Source organism: Nematolebias whitei, chromosome 21 (genome assembly GCF_014905685.2).
Source record: "Nematolebias whitei isolate Nwh7 chromosome 21, NemWhi1, whole genome shotgun sequence".
Lineage (NCBI taxonomy): Eukaryota > Metazoa > Chordata > Actinopteri > Cyprinodontiformes > Rivulidae > Nematolebias > Nematolebias whitei.
The window spans coordinates 18,469,878-18,490,182 of NC_056518.1; the positions used below are offsets into that span (position 1 = coordinate 18,469,878).

Genomic DNA, 20,305 nt, shown 5'->3' on the forward strand with positions numbered 1-20,305 from the left:
TAAGTAGGGATTAAAAAGTTTATCTGTAAATTCAATTAGGGAAAGCTATGACCTAGATGGCTTCTCTTAGGGATACAGTTTTCCCCTTGCACACTTGAGCCGATTTCACAGGGATGCACGTTGCTTATGGGTGTGTCTTTTTCTCCAAGTTTACATGTGGGACATTAAACTGACGTCATGCGTTTATGGTCTTGTGATGATGTGATTGGCAGGACCCAAGTGAGACGGGGACCCCCAGACTCCTCCCCCCAACAGAGCGGAACCTCTCGTACTGTGAAACGTTATCCATCCTCCTCGGAGCCGATAACCTCCAACTCATTGCCAAGTAGCAATGGCTATGCTAACGGCCATAGCAGTGAGCGCACAAACTGGTATGGACACAGGAACAGACAGGGCAGCTCCTTTAACAATCCCAGGCCTGCCAGCGACAGCCAGCTGCACAGACAGTTCAACAATGCGTTACTTCCAGCAGGTAAGAACCACAAACTAACCATCTCTAAAGCTTATGAGGCAATAGTTCAATATCCATGTTTTTCACTTCCCATTCTGACACACTTCACAGCAAGTATGCAAACACAGCCTAGTGTCACTGACAATGGAACAAGCAACAAGAAAAAAGGATGAAAAAACTTGGCATCTACCCAAGTTGCATCCCCCTGTCCACCCATCCACCTCTTTGCATTGCAAGCAGGTGTTTCATATCATGGCCGCTGTATGCCTTTACCGTCACCTTTCATGCATGACAGGCACTGAACCCAGATGCCTGTACACAAAGCAAACAGAAAAGTGACCTTATTTTTATGCATTGTTCCCCTTTTTCACAACATCGCTTTTCTCTGATGTGTCAGTGCAAACAGCTGTCTGGTGTTCTGGCTTCTGCTTTTATTTCTCTTGTGCCAGGACAACGGCTGTTAAACAGATTCCCACCATCACACAGTGTTCACTGGAACTTACTCTTTCTTTGTCTCCCTTACACATACACACATCCAAAACACCTTCTACTGAAGATAAAGGGCTTGGACGCTTGCCTGATACCTAATGGTATTCATCTTTCGTCTTTTTCTGGCCCGTGGCACATGGCCCTTTCAGCTGCAGCGTGCCACTGGCCAATCGTCAGTACACACCCTCGCACACTTATAAACCTTCATCCAGATGAGGAGTGTGTCACTGTGAGGCTGAAGGAGGAAAGATGCAGCTCCTCTCCAGCCTGCCTCTGCTGCTGCTTCTTCTCAAGAAGATGTGTGTGTGTCTTCCAGGGGCCAACCTCACATCCAGCCTGGACCGCATCAAGATTGTATTTACCCCTATGTTGTGTCGTCGGGTGTGCAACGGTGGTCGCTGCTACAACAGCTGTGAGAAGGGAGACGTCACCACGGTCTACAGTGAGACCTCGCACCACCAACAGCAGCTGCAGCAGCAGCAGCAGCAGCCAAAGAATCAAGGCTTCAGACTCTGTAAGTGTTAACTCCAGGCCCTCTGTTCCTGCTCGTCTGTTCTGTAATTTTTTACTTCTACCTTTTGGTCTCTCATGTTTACGTTCTAATCCCCACAAACCTTCCATGCGTCTCCATTCTGATATCTCATTTCTTGTTTTATGGGGTGAGCAGGACAAAATGGATTCCCAGTAGCCTGCTGTCTGCTCTGAATGCCAAGCTCAGAGAACAAGCGGAGTTGTAAAGACTGAAGCTGGGAGCTATGCAAGAAAACTTACTGTCAAGGAGAAATAGACAGGGAAAGCATGGGTAGAGCAGATTAAAAGCTCTATAAAAGAGGTCTAATCTCCCATTGTAGACACGCACGTGGAGCTGGTGGTCCCACGCTCCCAGCACTCAGCCCCATCTCTTTGCGGTTTGCACCTCGCGTCTGGCCCTGCTGTTAACCATTTAACATGCTCCCTGGGAGAGCAGGAATGAATGTAAGAATAGACACGGAGGCAGAAAGGGAGAAAGAGTAGCAGCATGAACAGGGTTTTTATGGGGATTACATTAAACCTGCTATTTATCCAGGGGGCTTTGCTCTAAACTTGAACAGGAGTGTCCATGGGAAGGGAGGGGGCGTTCAATGCCAAGGGGAGGGTCACAACCCTGCTTGTTTCTTAGCTTTCTCATCAGTCAGTTGAAGTTAATAATTATTTGTGGGTTTGAGTTAGTACTTACACCTCGAAATATCAAACATATGTTAAGAAATTTAACCAGGCCTCACTTTAAACTCAAGAATCCAGCTGACCTGTAAAGATATATAAACACAATGTAGTTGTATGTCTATATTCTTTAAAAAAAAAAATTTAACATGACGTTGATGTTACAAACACTTCTTCGCAGAGACCTTTTCAAAAGCTTACATTCCTTCCACCTCCTCCTCCTCTGCTGCAACGTTTTGTTTTTATGCCCCTACTTACTCGCCTCAAATCTCACCTTATTATGTCAAACCACGTATTAAAGAGCATATTAAAAAGAAGTTGCTTTCCATTTAGGCTCACATGATGTTTTGCCTTTTCCTGTGTGCGTGTTCATCCTGGAATGTCAAGTGGACAGCGAGCAGTTATCTCATGCAGTTGCTATGTTGCCTACATGTTGCAGTAAACCCTAGCAGGATAATTATGACAGGCTCGCTTTGATTCACACCCTGTGTACAGCAGTTTCTTTAAAAGGCAGATATTAGACAAGGTAGAGGTGTGTTTATTGAGTAAAAATTGTGTTCATCAGAGGTTTTTAAAATGCTCAGAGACTGTCGTGTGCAGATTTGGTTAAAAAAAATACTTTGTCTTGTTAAAATTTGGAAAATGCATTGACACAAACCAGCATGGACATGCATCATGCATTAAAATGTTTTTAATAGTCTATTTTATTTGATAATTTAGCCAGCATGTTAATTCACAAGAGGTCTTCTTGTGTGTCTGGACACCAGCGCTCACTGGCTCTAGCCTCCATGTCTGGTTTTCCACCTTTTTTTCATCTGTATTCTGATCTCGTTTTGTTCTCTCCCCTGTCTTCAATTTATTTTAACTTTTTTTTATATAATAGCTTTTAGTCTTTGGTACTCTTCCATTTGTATTCTCTTGTATTTTTCAATGGTATGCATGCTGTTTGAAAGGGATCTCTAGATGCCAAAGAGAGAGTGTCCAGAGCCTCTCTGTTTGCACCCTGTGCGTGTGTTACTGTCTGTCTCAATGAGGCAGAGATTAGATGCAGCTCCCAGAGAGATTTCATGACAAGCAGCTTTTTTATTTTATTTGAGCCATTCACATATCTGACAAAAACATTCCCTCGTGTTTGAGCTGTGTTACAGCTTAGGCCAAAAAAACAAAACAAAAAAAAAACCCTGTTGTTCTTGCCTCAGAAGTTATTTTTTTTGTATTATTACACTAGCTGGATAAAGTTAGTTTTTAATGTTATTTAATTTTCTTTGATGTTTTAAGTTTGAAGAGGTCATGCCAGGTCAAGGTGTGCAGAGTGCTAGCCTGGCCTGGCTCTTCTACTTAAAGACAAGGAGTGAACATGTAGCCTTTTTTTTTTGCTCAGTAGTAAACTTTAAGCTATAAATAAAATTAAAGACAGGATTTTTAATACGGTATATTTTTGGGGTGCAATTCCTCCCTGTTTGTGAAAGATTTAATCATTTGGAAAACTCACATTCTTTGTCTTCTGCCAGTAAGCTGAAGGTTGCATGTAAATATTCATGCACTCGTTATTTTCTTGGATTTATTACTGAACGAGTCACTGATCATCACTCACCAGCCTGTTCAAGAATATGCAATTACCGATGTACTGTAGGGCAAAACCATGCTTATGAAAGAGGTGCAGCATGAGGAGCAGTGCTATGCCTCTGTCCTCAAGACATTGCAGAAATTTCATAAATGCCACATCAAATGAGGTGACTGGTAGAAACCTGCGTGGTCTCTGCCTACCGTTTGCAAACAAAGCCCGAGCCTCAGAAACATGCCCTTCCTATTAGCACACCCTTTCTGTTTCTTATTACCAAATCCTTGAGATTCTGAGGTATTAAGTGTTGTGTTTGCTTCCCCCCTCTTTTTATTCATTTGCTGCAGTCTTCTGTCAGATACCCTGCATGAATGGAGGCAAGTGCATTGGCAGAGACCTGTGTTGGTGTCCATCAAACTCGACTGGGAAGTTTTGCCACCTCCCAGCGCCGCCTCCCACCAAACCCACGCCTCTCAGCCACAAGGATGTGAGCCACAAGGGCCACAAATCTCATTCCACGTACACTCTGCCACTGTCTAATCAACAAGGTGAGCAAACAGTGAGGGGGAAGAGCTCGCAAAGATTTCTCCTTTTCAGGATAAACTTTAAAATGCAAAAATCAAATCAGCCTTTTAAAACTTTGATGTTAATATTCTAATGTAACGTTATTTAATAGATTTAAATCTTATATTTTTCAGCTTAAAATGAAAAAAAAAATGTATTAAAATGCTTCTGTTTTATGGCCGTTTGTATTTAACATTGAATGCATTAAAATTATAAGATTAGAGTACAATTCAGGTTTAATCCAAAACCTCAACAGCGTTCTTAAAGCTTGGCAATAAAAGTCCAGATAACTGCAGAGTAGCTATAAAGCTCACTAAAACCATGGTTGTTTTGAAGCCAATATGTTTGTCCTTTAACAAAAAATGGTAAATAAATAAGTAAATAACTGATGCAACTCTGTTTGATTGTGTCTCTCATGATGGTTTGTAGTGAATTTGCTCCTAACACCAAACATTTAACCACTCATATGAAGAAAGCTTGTAAACATTAAAGTTTCCACTTTTTTTAATCACACAAGACAAGAGTTAAAGGCTCAGCAGTGTCGTGCTCTGGAACAGCTGCAGACTCCAGGCTATTTTTAGCAAATTAACAAATAAATGACTCAGTGGAAGTCCACAGCCTGCACAATCCGTCACCCTTACTCAAACAGAGATGGTTATTATCAGTAACAGATCTGGGACACCTCGTAATCTCATTTAATAAAAAAAGGAAATATTTGCTACTTGATTTTGCTACTTTTTAAGTTTCATTGTTTTAGCTGAAACTGTTGAATAGTCAATAGAAGCAAATTTAAGTTTATGATAAATTGTATTGTTTTGTCACACCAAGTGATTCACTTTGACAAAATTATGCACAGATTTAAGTTTGGGACTTCTGATAAAGTTTCTTTTTTTTTACTTGGACTTTGCTGTCTGTCTGTAAGTTTATGATTTATGAGAGTGGGTTGGGATTCTGGGAAATAACCCTGGCGCTCCCTGAAGATGGATACTTTCCCTCTGTCAGAGAGACAAAAGAGCTCATTCTAGACATTGCAAAATCTTTTCGGCTCTACAGTAAACTAGTTTCTGGTGTTTAAATAGATTTGATTTAAATTTATAAAATAGCCCAAACTTTTGTAGTTGTTTTGAAGTTGTTCACTGCCAGGAATTGCCTAGATCACAAAAATTGGGGCTGAAGCAAGTGTTTATTGAACAAATCTGTGTTAGATGTCATCCGACAGCTCGAAAATTGTATTTTGTAAACTCGGCTTTTATCTTTTGAATGCTGATGCTTCCAGTCACAAAACAACACATTTTAAACTCTAAACTATTTTCCACATTTTATATAAACTCTGGATCTTTTCCTCTCTCAAGCGTCTCTCCACCCGTCTTTGGTAAACGTCCACATTAAGCACCCGCCCGAGGCTGAGGTCCAGGTCCACCAAGTAGCTCGAGTCCAGCCTGGTCAGAGACCAGCCACTACAGAGGGGGCTCACTCTGTCCAGCAGCGCTCCCAACCTGGAAATGGTCATGAACACACCAGCGAACATAACAGCAGAACCCCCCAAAGGAACAACCAATGGAATGGTCACGCTACAACTCCTTTTCGCCAGAATGGACATGTTGGAAGATGCTTTCAGGAAACAGTCGATGGACAGGTATTATGTTAGGTCCTTGAAAACACAGTGTTTAAACTGTCATCACTTTTTGATTTAAACCATGTGAGGAGTTTCGGTAAAAGGGGTTTACCTCAAGTGCCATTATCTTCACATTCCTCCTCTTAAAGCTGCTGTCTCAAACAAGGTCGACTTGTGAGAATGATTTATTTGATGTCCAAGATTTATGTGCTCAGGCCGCACTGGGCATCTCATGTTCCACCAATTACCTGACAAAAAGCACCTTATGAATCATTATGCATTAGAGGTCAAAGGTCAAGCTTGATGTTCTGCACATATGTTTCTCTGTGTCTAAAATGGGAAAACTCATCATACATTTTATGCACTCACTCACTGCCAATGAGGCTCTTCATATAGTTGTGGTGAACAAGAATATTGTAACTCTTAGCCGAAAACAAGTTATGGAAGATTTAATTTGCTGTCCATGAGCTAGGCTAATATGAGGCCTGGTACAGAACCTGCTCCTTTAAATGCTATTAGACTTCAGCAATGCTTTTGCAACAAAGAGCTGGCCCTAAATTAAGTTGTTTATGTCAGCACTAGTTTAATATTTTTTACACTATGGTTCGATTGGGAGATTGAAATTGAACTGCACGATCACTAGGTCAAAGAAGAGCAGAACTTGTGCACAAAAGGAGCCCAAAATACTTTAGATTTAAGTTTCTATATCTACACTAGCAAAAAATAACTAATAATAAATGTTTTTCTCTTCATAATGTACCAACTTTTTACAAGGCATGCCAAGAAGATTGTATTTGGTCTCAGTCCTCAGTGTTTTGTTCTCTGTCTAAAAAAAAAACCTCAACTATGTCTGGATGATTTTGTCCTAGGATACAGATTTGTACACACGCAGTGACATAACCAGCACTTAAACACTTGCCAGCACACAAACATTTGCACGTAAACAAGCATGCATGCACAAACCTGTGATTCAAAAGAACTTGCTTCTCAGATTTGACGCAGCTGTGTGTTGTTGCAGTGTGGCAAACCTCTGCCAGGTCTAACCAAACAGGATGACTGCTGTGGAAGTGTTGGCGCCTCCTGGGGTCTAAACAAGTGTCAAAAGTGTCCCACCAAACCAGGTAAGTCTTCAGCTCCAAAACCATTAGATCTAAAGGTTTTTTTGGTTAAACTTAAATTATCTGTATTCCCAATCTCATTAAGCTTTATTTTGGTGCAGATTTGTTTTCCATTATTGTTGGAGTTCCCACTCTGTTTGTTGCAGTGGCTGCCTGGTAGAATGGCTGTAATTATCACAGCCATTAAAACTAATGACGGCTACTGATGATGATAGCATAGCCGCCCTCGTTAGACAGCTTTGTGACCCGCCCCTGCACCCTGTGATTTAAATGAAGTGGGCTTCACTTTCAATAAACCAAACCCAGGATGCAAATAAAAATGCATTTAGCATTCAGATGGGTTCCTGACGGGCGTGCCACCCACCCTGTGGGCAGAGAGGACCGATGTGGGCTTGCAAGAGTGAGGAAATGAACAGCTTTCCAACTGGAGCTGCGGTCGGTTTAAGGGAAACCAGCAGAGTGGTTGTAGGCTGGCGTGCAGGGTGGGTGGCAATATTTTTCACTTTAGATGGAGACTGCTGCTCGTCCTGACACTCTGGAGTCACAATTTGTCCCTGTTTTAAGCCTCATAAGAAGCTACTTCCCCTCATAGGAGATAAATTGATCTCTTCGGTTTATTTATTATATAATAGCCATGCCCACAGATTGACATTCAGACTTCCTGAACCATGTTTGACTGGACCTTAATCAGAAGCAGACATGAGTCCTCTCCTCCATCAATGATAGATGTTGATTCATTCCTTTCCCTCTTACTTCTTGTCTCCTCTTGGCCTGCCAGATTCACGCACTGTCATAGTCTCCAGCAAGATTCTTTTGGCTCCCAGATGTTTTCTTCCCCTCCCTCCTTTGAAGTTTGACAGTAAAAAAAAAAAAAAAAAATACACACAAAAAGAATGAATACCCAATTGCTTATTTCTGTGGCTGCTTTTGAGAAGCAGCATGCTGCAGGGGCGTGCAGGACGACATGAAAAAGACTCAAAAAGTGATAATGAGGAAAAATTGAAGTCAAAATGAAGTAATGTAAGATGTCCCTAAAGATTTTGAGGGAAATGTAATAAGACAAATACTTAAAATTCCCTCTGAGTGTTATAGTTCATACTTTAGACATAGGATTTATCCTTAATCTACAGCACATTCTTCTCTGGCTGGACTGATTAGGTGTGTGCTTTCTTATGGGCTCGACAGGCTTTACATGCAGCCTTGAGGCAACAGCCTCTGGAAAAATGATGCTGCTCTTCTTCTCTGAGCTGAGGAATCAGCTGTTAGCTTGCAGAGTTGCGAGCGCTCGATACAAGTCTCCCGCGTTTCCTCTTGAGTATGTGATAATTAAGTCATAAAAGCTCAGTTTGTGTGTAAGCGTGCATAGCTACCATTGGTCAGTTTATAGCCTGTTGCAAAATGTGCTGCTGACTGAAGCCTAGGTTCACTACTTCATCTTTTTAGATCATAAACTGCCAATATGAGCAGAATTTAATGGGGTTCTGCTGCACACAGGACTTTTAGCGTTTCTTTTTTGTCGTTACATTGCTTTCAGACTGGGTGTGCCTGTGAAGTCTTTAAATATACATATAAGCATTTTGAGGCAGTTGATGACATGTTACTTCATGTTATTTTTCATTACAAACTAAGGCTATTATGTAACACTTGTGGCAACGAGTGGGAAAGTTTTCTAAGCCTGTACCTGTTTATGTGAAAGAAGGTTGGAGGCAAGAATGCCAGTGTGTCCCCTCTTAGTGGGAGATGAAGCCTTCAGGAGTCAGGGCCTTTAAAAGTCACATGCTGAGGATTCCTGGAATAATGTGATCCAGATCAACCAGAACAAACTGTAGTCAAATTCATCTTTCTGGCTCAAGCAATGAGGTGGAGTAACGAAACGGTCTTGTACTTCCTTTTAAATACAGTTTAGTCAAGAGTTGAGCAATTGCTATTCACTGCAGTGAGTGGAGCCGCTAGGATTACAAGAATCAAATCGTTAAAATATAAGAAATCAAATTAAATAGTTTTCCAAGTTCTTAAAAACACATTTTATATCAGTTAAATAAGCTGTTCTGACCCCAGTTTGATCCAGCGTGACTTTCACGTGCTTCACCAGTACTCTCAGCTCCTCCCACATAATTAGTAAAATGTCACTGGCTGTTTTCCCAACTGACACTGATGGCAGCATCCTCCCTGTGACTCTTCATGCCAGTGATGCTGGGAGGCTTCCCAAGGAGAGAGAACAGAAGTCTCCAAGGCATACAATAACCAGCACACCCACAGGAGCCCTGGCTATGTCTTACTACACATCCCTGGGTTATGGAGGTCACATCTCACTTCATTTTCCATTAAATTTTTGCAATAACTATTCTTACTGAGGTTCCAATCAAGCCTGTAGAGCTCCACTTTTAAATACAGTATCTGCCCACCCCCACATGAACTCATCCCTCAAAAGTATTCCATCTGTTCCCAAGATTTTTTAACCCGACTAAAATATTCACTCTGACATCGACAATGGGGCCAGAGCTTGTATTTCTTAATTTTGTTAACTCTGATCAAAGATGAATACTTGTTAACAGACACATTGAACAAAAGGGAATTACTTAGCCTCAGAAACACGCAACAAAAGAACGCATGCGATGGAATTACACCACAGCAGCGCCTCGCTGTAATTAGATAGAGACGTCACGTCTCTGACAGCAACTGATTCACTGATGTTGACGTAGCATTATTCCCTCACAACTGGAATGATGAAGCCATTAACAGTGTGGCTAATCAGGGCACAGCAGACCTAACCACCAGGAGAAATTAATCCCAGTCGGAGGATGAAATTTGCAATGCTTTTCTTAATTGGAGCCAAACTAAGTTAGGAACCAGGAATGTACTGTGGCATGCTTTTCACTGGAACAAGCCCAGATGGTTGATATTCCACAGTGAGATGGAGATTATAGAGGAATGTGGGTCTGTTTCAAATGTGTTTGATGTGGGTTACACTGTCATCAATATCTCTGAGGAGGGCGTTAATATACATTGTTAAACTATCTACACAGTGACAGTGAATACTTTAGTGAATTAGGTTGCTTTGCATAAGGATTTATTGCAGGGTCTGCGGTAGCTTGGTGAGCAGTGCTGTGTTTTTCTAATCCTGAGGCTGCAGGTTCGAGCCCAGGTTGCATCCGGCTTGAAGCAGTTACCAAATCTTTCATACAAGTTCTCTCAAGGAAGCAGCCAAAAGAAAAGCAACAACTTGAAGGTTTGATGCTGCTAAAATGTGAACTGAGTCATTAAAGTCTGTGTGTTGGGCGTTGAATGTCTTAAGGCAATATAGTACATGTTCATAGGTAAGAATCCAAGTGATCAATGCTGTAGCCTTTAAAATTGTGGACAATGTCAGATTGGTAAATGTTGCCTTTGCCAAGAATTAATTTTGTCCTGAGAGAATTTTTTTTTATCAGCTTTTGTTTTCCAAATAAAATGTTATCTAAAAAACAAATCAGAAAAGCCTTCCACTATGATTACAAGCTCTATTTAATTTATTTTTTGGCAGCACCAGTCTTTCCAGTTTCAGCTAGTCATTAATATAATTTTTGAAAGGATCCTGAGTCTTGGTTTTTAGTGTTTTTGTATAGAGTGATCCCCAATGGAAGACAAATATCTGTTGGTCTCAGTGCATGGCATGCATCCCTTCATATTTTCTCTTCCACATGTACTCAGGTTTGTTCCAGTCAGTTAAGTGAGGCAGTCCAACCTTATGATTATAGTACTTTCTAGGCAAGTTTCTAGAGATTCTGGCAAAAAGCCTCAGGGCCTGTGATTGATGGAGCAGACTACTCAGCCTTTAGAAGAGTACCCTGAAAGCTGGAAGGTTTGCAGTGAGATTTCATCATATTTAACTGACTTGAATTCTCATTTTTTGTTTGCATAAGTTTACTATTGAGTATTCAGCAGTGTGTAATTTTACTGCCATTGCAAAAAAGAGACTAAAAGACATCTTCAGATTCACCTCAAAACAACACAGGAAATCATATAAACCTTAAAGAATTGGAATCACACTTTCAGTGTGAAGATTTTTGACAAGTATTACTCAACAGTATCCAGTTGAATGTACAATACATCACAATTGAATGAAGATGGACATTAGTGAAGGATGGCATAATGTTTTGGTGGACAAGGCTAAATGGATAGATGACAAATACAGGTAGATGGTTTTGTTGGATCCTGACAAGTCTGGGTCAACAGTCTCTGTAACCAAAGGTGCAGTTTGAGCTCAATCTTGCAAACCCCTGCCTGTGTGCTCCACATTTTCTATACATTATTTTAGACTCTATAATTACTATTATATTTGCTTTTTGTATGATGGGAGCATTTCACAGCCAACTTCTTTCTGGTTTCGAAAACAGGCCTTGGCTACAGACATCTAAACTCTCTATATCTTTAATAAACCAAAGACGACCAGTTTAAAGTCAGGCCATTGCCCACATCTGTGTGCAGAGTTTCACCAGCTGGTTTTGAACATACGGCAAACAAAGTGTCCCCAGGGAGCACTAAATATCTACCAACTGAACTCCAGTAACAACCCTTTCTGAGTGCACATGGAAGCATTAAACTTTGTTTGCCAACATGTGCAAATAAAGTAAAACAAAAAAACATTTTTTTTCAAAATGCATCTGGTACGTATTGAAACTTAATAGATTTATGTTTTAAAGCAGTTTGAGACATTTGTAGTTAGCTTATGTTTCCTTCTTAACCATTTCAACCCTTTGACAAAAAATGTTTTTAATTTTTGCCGAAGATCTCACTGTCTGCAGAGGTCTTCTTCTCCTTGCTAATAAACTTTAGAGATAATAATGGACCTTCCCTACCGGGCTTGCTTTGCCACTTATGGCCTACATTCACTCAGGCCAGACATTCCCTGATTCCTTCACTGTAGGAAAGCTGTGCCCATCGCCTTTCCACAACAACTAATTACTCGGAGTCTTTGGAGAAGGATTAGGAGGGTGTGGAGGACGACAAGCAACAGAAGCATTGCTTTGACACAGTTCCCCTCATTTTCTGGCTACCTCCTTCATGCTGACCCACTTCTGCTCTGTCAACCCTCAGGTACACTGAACCTGCCTGGTCCACTGGGTCACAGCAGGACTATAACACGAGTCAGTTTTCAGAAGCTTGTTCCCAGAAAACCTGCATGTGCCAGGCATTCCAGTCAGTCTTGGGAAAATGACACTAACCTGTGATAGATTGTTGGGTATTATTTTGGGGGAACATATTTAGGACAAAATCTAGTTGTGGAGTAATCATATAAAACAGTTTGCTGTACAGTAAGTGCCTTGATTTTAATGTCGGTGTTATGGGAACAGGTGTTTTCCTGTCTGAACCAGCTTTTCCAGATGGCCCTTTACATCATTTTACCACAAACAGTCAAAACTTTGGTTTGCTTGAGCCATGGTCACAAATGTTGTGCTACTTTTCCCTTCCTCCTCAACCACTAGAGAGTTTTCTTTGCTGACGAGGCACCGATGCTGTGAGTTCTAGCATGTATCATTTTTGTTTACAATCTTCTGTTGCTATGGCAACAGATTAAACGCTGTGGTCCAGTCAGTCATAGCTGGGTGTGGTGGAGGAACCAAATCTGAACTCTCAAGCAGGAGGCAGGACAGTGAGAGCCAAAACTAAACCATAATATGAAAACAAACATTGGAAAGAGAAACCTAAAGCACCGTATCGCTAAAATAGAATAATGCTTTTAGTGAATTTTAATATGTGGCTAAAAGCTAATCGTTCTCACTCATAAATTTGTGAAAACATTGAAACACTGGTTATGCTTACTTCAAGTTTCACATCCAATACCTTTTGAAAAGAAGGAGATGTCAGTTTGGTTATACTGGGACAGAATCAGAATAGGCTACAGAAAACAATCAACTCAGCAAACTTATTTGTTTGTTGGAAAAGTTTTTACAAGTATTTAATGTTTTCCAGTGAATTCGACCCAGTAAAAATATTTATTGTAAATTTTGGATAACTCTGCTAATTTTCAAAACTATCGAAAAAATCAAAACTGGCATTTTCAAATAAATAAAATAGGCAAATTTTTAAACAAAGTTGTGAGATCTTTTAGCCCTTAGAGTTTGTGCTAGGGAGGACTCTAGGGCTCACCAAAGTTCAGTACAATATCTGTAAAAATAACTGAGTTATAGTCTTTTTTTGTGTTTGCTAAAGGATATTAACTGTGGGGGATATCATGAGCCAAGTTGACTTCAAAATCAGTTGTTGATGTACATCAGTGGTTACTTTCAAATCTGTTCACTGCTTTTTGAGATATTTTGCTAACAAACAAACAGAAAGGGCAGCAGGAACTTAGTGGTCAGTGCTGCAGGCTCATAATCCTGAGGCTGCAGAGTTGAGCCCTGGTGCCACCAGGAAGTAGAACTTCAATTTCTAACCAGGCCCGGGCCCGACCCGGAATTCGGGCCGGGTCGGGCCAAAATAATGTGCTTGATGGGCGGGCCATGCCGGTCTCGGGCTTTTGATACGGTTTTATGAATGCACAAAGAAAACTAAATAAGAATGCACAATATAAAATTGTGTTAATCTACATTTAGAGGAGGAGGCATAGCCTTGTTTTATATTTTCCAAATAACTTTGCTCTAAAAATATTTTTCTTCATCATAGCCTATCTTTAAAGTAGATTTTTTTAGGCTATTGGTTTTGTATGTTAATATCCATTTGGTGACTTGTTAATAACCAATAAATTTTATGTCTTCCTTTCTTTGAAATATATTTCAAAAATATTATGTCAAACTGATTCGGGTTTGGGCCTGTATTTACAGTTAAATGATTGGGTCGGGTCAGGCTAGGAACAAAATGGCTAAAGGCTGGGGCCGGGTTGAGTTGGATTTTTTAGGCCCGAATGCAACTCTACCAGGATGGGCATCCAGCATACAACAATTGAGAAATGTTTTATGGGAGATCTCTCACTGTGGCAACCCATGAAGAAGGGAGCATCTGAAATAAGAACTATTAAATATAAACAAGAAGAAAACTAACAACTAAAATTATACTGATAAGATGAAAAGATACTAACAACTGAGTTAAATCTAAACCTTGGATAGAAGCATGGCTGCCAATTAAGACACTATTTAACAAGAGGGTCTGTTTTAGGTTTAGTGACTGTAATGTGAATAGACAAAGGGAAACAGTCGCTGACAAGAATGTCATCATTTTTTTACAGCTCTCCTCAACCAAAAGCACCTAGTTGGATATTTTAATAAGAAAAATATTCCATCTCAGTTTATATCACAAAAGATTCTGTTACCATTGTTCACTCCGTTTCTGCTCAGAAACATAAAATCTCGCACACATCAACTCCGTCAGTCAAATGTAGCTACAGACACACTCAACGAAACACAAATAGACTCAGTTTTCACCATATGATCGTCACACAGAGCTGTCTGTGTCTTTAATGGAGCGCACTGAGGCTTGACCTCCTGCCAGTTGAATAATGACACCAAGTTTACAGGCCTCTGGCACTGACAATCTGTCTGCACTGGGACTATAACAAACAGTTAAATTTATGTTGACATTTCTGTGACCATTTTTTTTTTATTGTTCTGGCTAAATAAGCAAAACAGGATTTGGACAATAGTTTTACCACGAGATGTGTGTTATTCCTCATTCCTTGTATGCCATTAAATGTCTTAATTCCCCTAAATTCATTCTAGAGTCCCACAAGGCCCAATTGTTGGTCCCTTTATTATTTTCTCCAGCATGTTTAAGCAACAACTTTCACTTTTAAAATCCTTCTATGACAGAAAATTTTGCTTTCTTTTCCTGTTTGCAGTGTATGCAGTAATTGCAAATGGACAAGTGGAATGTCCAAAAGGTTTTAAAAGGATGAATATCACTCATTGTCAAGGTAAGGCATAACAGTGTTTAAAATTGTCCTTTCTGAATGTATGATTTTATTCTCTTCATAAAGAATAACCTTTAAAATAATGTCTCATATTACATTATTTGATTAGTTTATTTTACAGTGGGGCTGTGTTGAGTAGTTTTCTTTAACCTATAATAAGCAACAGTTAGAGCACAATCACTTTGGTGAATCAGGAAGAAATTTTGTAAGGGGGTCAATGTTGTAACCTCTGTTCAAAAGAGTAATGGCTCAAAATATCTTGCTGCTAATGAGCCAACTCTATGTCCTCTTATCATCCCAGGAAACAAAACGCTCATTGTCTTTGCCCTTTTAGTCACTATTTATTTTAGTGTTGTAGTTTCTGTTTTGAGACTTGGTTGGTGAAACTATAAACTCATGTGTAGTGGTTCAGTGGTTGCCCCAAGTGAAGAAGTTTAAGTATCTTGGGGTCTTGTTCACAAATGAGGGAAAAATGGAGTTATAGATCGATAGACGGATAAGTGCAGCATCTGCAGTGAAGCGGGCGCTGTACCGGTCTGTCGTGGTGAAGAGAGAGCTAAGTCAAAAGGCGAAGCTCTCGATTTACCATTCGATCTACGTTCCTACCCTCATCTATGGTCATGAGCTTTGGGTTGTGACCGAAAGAATGAGATCACGGATACAAGAGGCCGAAATAAGTTTTCTCCGCAGGGTGTCTGGGCTCTCCCTTAGAGATAGGGTGAGAAGCTCGGTCATCCGGGAGGGACTCAAAGTAGAGCCGCTGCTTCTCCACGTCGAGAGGAGCCAGTTGAGGTGACTCGGGCATCTGCTTCCTGGACGCCTCCCTGGTGAGGTGTTCCAAGCGTGTCCCACCAGGAGGAGACCCAGAGGAAGACCCAGGACACATTGGAGGGACTATGTTTCTCAGCTGGCCTGGGAACGCCTTGGTATTCCCCCTGGAGGAGCAGGCCCAAGTGGCTGGGAAGAAAGAAGTCAGGGCCTTCCTACTTAAACTGCTACCCCCGCGACCCAACCCCGGATAAGTGAAAGAAAATGGATGGATAGATGGATGGTAGTGGTTCAGTTGTCTACCGTGTGAAAATTTCTCCCTGATTCTTCAAAACTGACATTTCTCTGACTACTGTCTATTGTGTGTAAGAGACTCACTGTTGATATACTCTACACTAGTCCACTTGACAAAAGAACTATCCCTTTAACACCACTGCTGTTGATCTGACACCTATGGAAACCAGGTCAAAACCACAGACTTAGGGTCAGAGAACAGCAGCTAATAAGCACCTGGGGCTCCTGTTTTGATTAGACTTAGGGTTCTGGAGCAAAGGCAAATATGGTAAATATGGTGCTCTGTGTACATTTTATGGAAGTGTTTACAGTAGCTAGTTGCTTTATCCTTAATAAATGTTTCAACAGATGGAAACCTGCTCGGCAGCCAGCAGATCCCTGCATTATTATATGGCATAATTTCAAAGATCCATCCCTAACATGGATTGCTTTCTTGCTCTGCAGCATTGGGGGGAAAGATTTTTAGCTGGCTTTCATGGTCTAAGAAGCAATAACCACCCACAGTGTCAACTTTGACAGTCTCCAGCTAAAGAAATTAGAGAATGTATATGTGTTGGTTGTTTTAGTACACAACACCATTATTAGAAAATGGGGCAAATAAATAAGCAATGGCTGAAAGTTATGGAAAAAATATCCAGCTCGGTGTAAGATCCAGCTCTGACAGCTAATGTTGACACTTAAAATAACAAAAACAGTCTACTTAAAACTGTGCAACTGACTTAATTAACAGTGTCATAATCCAAAGAGTGGTGCTTACTGAAGCCTATAGGGCAAAATAACATAATGGTTCAGTGGACAGCTCTGAACACCTCCATGACACACCTCGCCCTCTTGTTCAGCAAGTTGAACAAATTTTCACAGCTGCATAAAATTATTGCTGTTTTCTTTGATATACTGAGCAGAAAAGATTTTATTAAACTGTAAAAACTTGCTAGGAATAGTCTTTGCATATGTCAGTATTTCATAGATGACCAGCCAACAATTGTAGAAATACATGTCGCTTTTCATTTAAAATTGTTTCAAGATGTTACTCCCTTTCATTTGCTCAATTCTTGAGGTCCAAAATAACTCTAAAGGTGACAGTTAACCACAATGTTTACTGAAGTTTCTATCTCATTTAGTTGGTTTTACTATTTTCCCAAAACATTATTTTAATGTTATGTCTCGCCCCAGCTGCCAAGATTTTTTTATCTTTTTTCTGGGACCTTTTTATTACTATTCGGATGGTGTCCAGCTTGCCCATGTGTGGCTCCTATTCTGAGCCTCTTGTAGTGTGTTTTTTTGGAACAGAGCAGAGCTTGTCTCACATTCTGGACTATGGCGGGCTCACTGCTGTTGATTTTTTTACCATGACTGTTGTGGTCAGTGACATCCTCCCTACTCTGAGATAGGACACTCCATCAGAGAGTTAGTCAGTTCTCTGACTTCAGAGATGATTTCTTATCTTCCGACACTGCTTCTGGGAATCTCGGCTGACTGAATTGGCTATTTGTAGCTGTGCTTGTTAGATGAAAGGCCCACAAAAACGCTTGTGAAGCCACTGTTGTGGGTGGTAAACCATTGGGTCATATGTACCACTTCAAAGAAAAGCTGATGAAAGTTTGCCATAATTCCTTAGACATTTCAGATAATCTTTTTAAAATCTTCTGACAAATTTAAAACATATTTGCTATTTGTCATTTGAAAAAAAAAAAAAAGCTTAAAACCTGGATATATCACTTAATGCCTAGCATTACTTAAAGAAATGCATATTGTCTGCCACGTTTCAAGCCAGAGTTTTAGACTGAGACTTGTAATGAAAATGAATGAAGTTAATGCTGTTTTGATCAAACCTCTTAAATATTGTGAGATCTCGTGAGAAGTCTTACCATTTAGAGTATATCATGGGAATGACTATTAGCTACTACCATATAATATTTATGGGTAACTAATTTGTAATATTAATAAACTATAATAATTTTGTGTTGTCTAATGACTAGCTATCTTAAATTGGGTTAAGTAAAAGGTTAATCAGTTGTAGATGTACATCCAGGGATGCTTTCTAAAAGTTTCGTTCAGATCATTTCTTTGGTTTCTAAAGAAATAGTTTGCTAACAGGAGTTATTTCTATCCATCCATCCATTATCTTTACCCGCTTATTCCATTTTGGGTCACGGGGGTCGCTAGTGCCCATGTCCAGCAATCACTGTGCGACGGGCGGGGTACACCCTGGACAGGTCGCAAGTCCATCACAGGGACACATAGAGACAAACGAGACAAACAACTATTCACTCTCTCACTCACACCTAGGGACAATTTAGAGTTACCAATCAGCCTAACATGCATGTTTTTGGTCTGTGGGAGGAAACCGGAGTACCCGGAGAAAACCCACGCATGCACAGAGAGAACATGCAAACTCCACCCAGAAGGCCCCTGGACCGGGGTTTGAACCAAGGACCTGCTCGCTGAGAGGCAGCAGCTCTACCAGTTGCGCCACCGTGCTGCCGAGTTATTTCTATTTCTTAGGTAAAATATTGCATCGTGTTGAGTGTTCAAATTATATATTGTGAATGACTCTCAGCGGGTAAAGAAAATGGATGGATGGATGACTCTCAGCTTATTTTACAGACAAACAAACAGATGCAAACATTATCAGTGTTTTTATCTTTATTGGCAGTGGGTATACCAGTGTATTAGTCTTCCTATAGGATGATTTAGTTAACAATTAGTGACTATCTTTAAAGTGCTAGGTCTTTTTTAACCTATAATACAGCAGATACATACATGTACAGCGTGAACTGGTCTCTGGTCATAAATAAGTCTACAAGTGTTTGAATTACCTTGAGTCAAGATGAAATAAGGTGACAAAAACTGTTTGACATGCAGTGAGCATATCTCTTCATTCGCAATTTGACTGTAAAAACAATCACGGCAAAAGCTACTTACCCCAAAGTATGAGCAGCCAAGCGTGAATTCAAAATAGATTTTGAGATTAGTGCCGGCAATGACGGGTTGTCATGAAAGTCAGTTTCAATCCCAGTCAACCCACCAGCAGACTGTAACAATAACGCTAATCTGGGACTCAACTGAACAACACATTAAGGACCTCATGTGATGAAGACTGAGCTCAGTGCTGACCTGACCCCTGACCAGATGCTGCTTGAACCAGAACCAAGTCCCTCTGGTTCCTACAGACAGGAACTCTCAGGCATGGATGACATCTGTGGACTCGTTCATTGTCTGAGTATGATTGGTTTGTTTTTACTACTTTAACACAGAAGCTGGAGGCCCAGTCATTAGAAGGACAGTCTTTGATTTAGAGCTAAAGCCTCCTTGGAGAAGAAAACGTATAAAAAAAGTCAACTTGAAAGTGAAACAAAAGCTGCGAGAACAAACAACAAAGGAAATATTTAGGCGTTCTTTGGATTTGGTCATTCCTTTAGAATTTATCAACCCCAATCCCTTATAAGCTCACTTTTTCCAGCAGGAAGCAAAACAACCAAACAAGAGCAGATTAATTTGAATTGGGAAAATCTGTGGTGGCAGGCTGTCATCAGAGCCAATGGGAAACAAAACGTAATGATGTACTCTTTGTTTAACACGGTTAAACAACAAACTTTGCCAGGTCTCAGTGTGATCGCATGACTAAGAGTCTCAAATATGTCCCCCATGTTCCAGCCTGGCACATTAACTGGATTGCATGCTTTTGTTTGATTTAGTGACTCGGGAGCTGTTGGAACAGTAGACAGACTCCACTGGCTTTGTTAAAAATAACTCTAGAACCAGACAGACAAAATAAAACACCTTGGGACTTTTACTTATTTGTGCAAACTGAGAATACCGTTAAGAGTACTTAACAACAATTAAAGACCTAACTTTTCTTTTTAGGAATGCATATTCTCTGCCACCTTTCATGCCATGATTTACTGTTCATGATTTTTAAACTATGATCATCTTATGTTGACCTTGAAAAACAACATCTAATGTAATATTGCAAAAAGTCACACTCAGAGTAAGTCTTATGAAGGACTCTCAGCTCCTACTACACCAATTTCTAACAAAATATCTGCAACAACTGACTGAACTTTAATCAGTTTTCATGTTTTCTAAGGTAAGTTTGCTGTGGCAGCCATCTTGACTTGGGTTGACTCCAAAAGTTAATCAGTTGCAAACTTTTCAAGCCTGCAAATGTTTTCTTCTTATTGACTTTGACTTTCATCGTCTCTGTCAGTCTGCTTGCATCAATGTTTTGCGTACGCTCTGGGAAGTACATTTGACTATTTATGCAGTATAAAGTTTATTTGAGTGGTTCTGCATGAATTCAAAAGTGTTTGGCTTTGGGAAAACTGTCTTTTTACAAAACTAGAAAACTGACAAAGCC

General features: G+C 40.3%; 1 protein-coding gene across 1 annotated transcript in view; it reads left to right on the forward strand.

Annotated features, from left to right (window-relative positions):
• The window catches only part of LOC119427394 (latent-transforming growth factor beta-binding protein 2), a 90,211-nt gene that overhangs the window by 36,636 nt on the left and 33,270 nt on the right, over window positions 1-20,305 (forward strand). Inside the window, exons 5-10 of the mRNA XM_037695001.1 lie at window positions 213-472; window positions 1,257-1,454; window positions 4,049-4,249; window positions 5,618-5,901; window positions 6,899-7,001; window positions 14,812-14,886. Of these exons, the coding sequence (XP_037550929.1) occupies window positions 213-472; window positions 1,257-1,454; window positions 4,049-4,249; window positions 5,618-5,901; window positions 6,899-7,001; window positions 14,812-14,886 (1,121 nt within the window). The remainder of the gene's footprint in view (window positions 1-212; window positions 473-1,256; window positions 1,455-4,048; window positions 4,250-5,617; window positions 5,902-6,898; window positions 7,002-14,811; window positions 14,887-20,305) is intronic.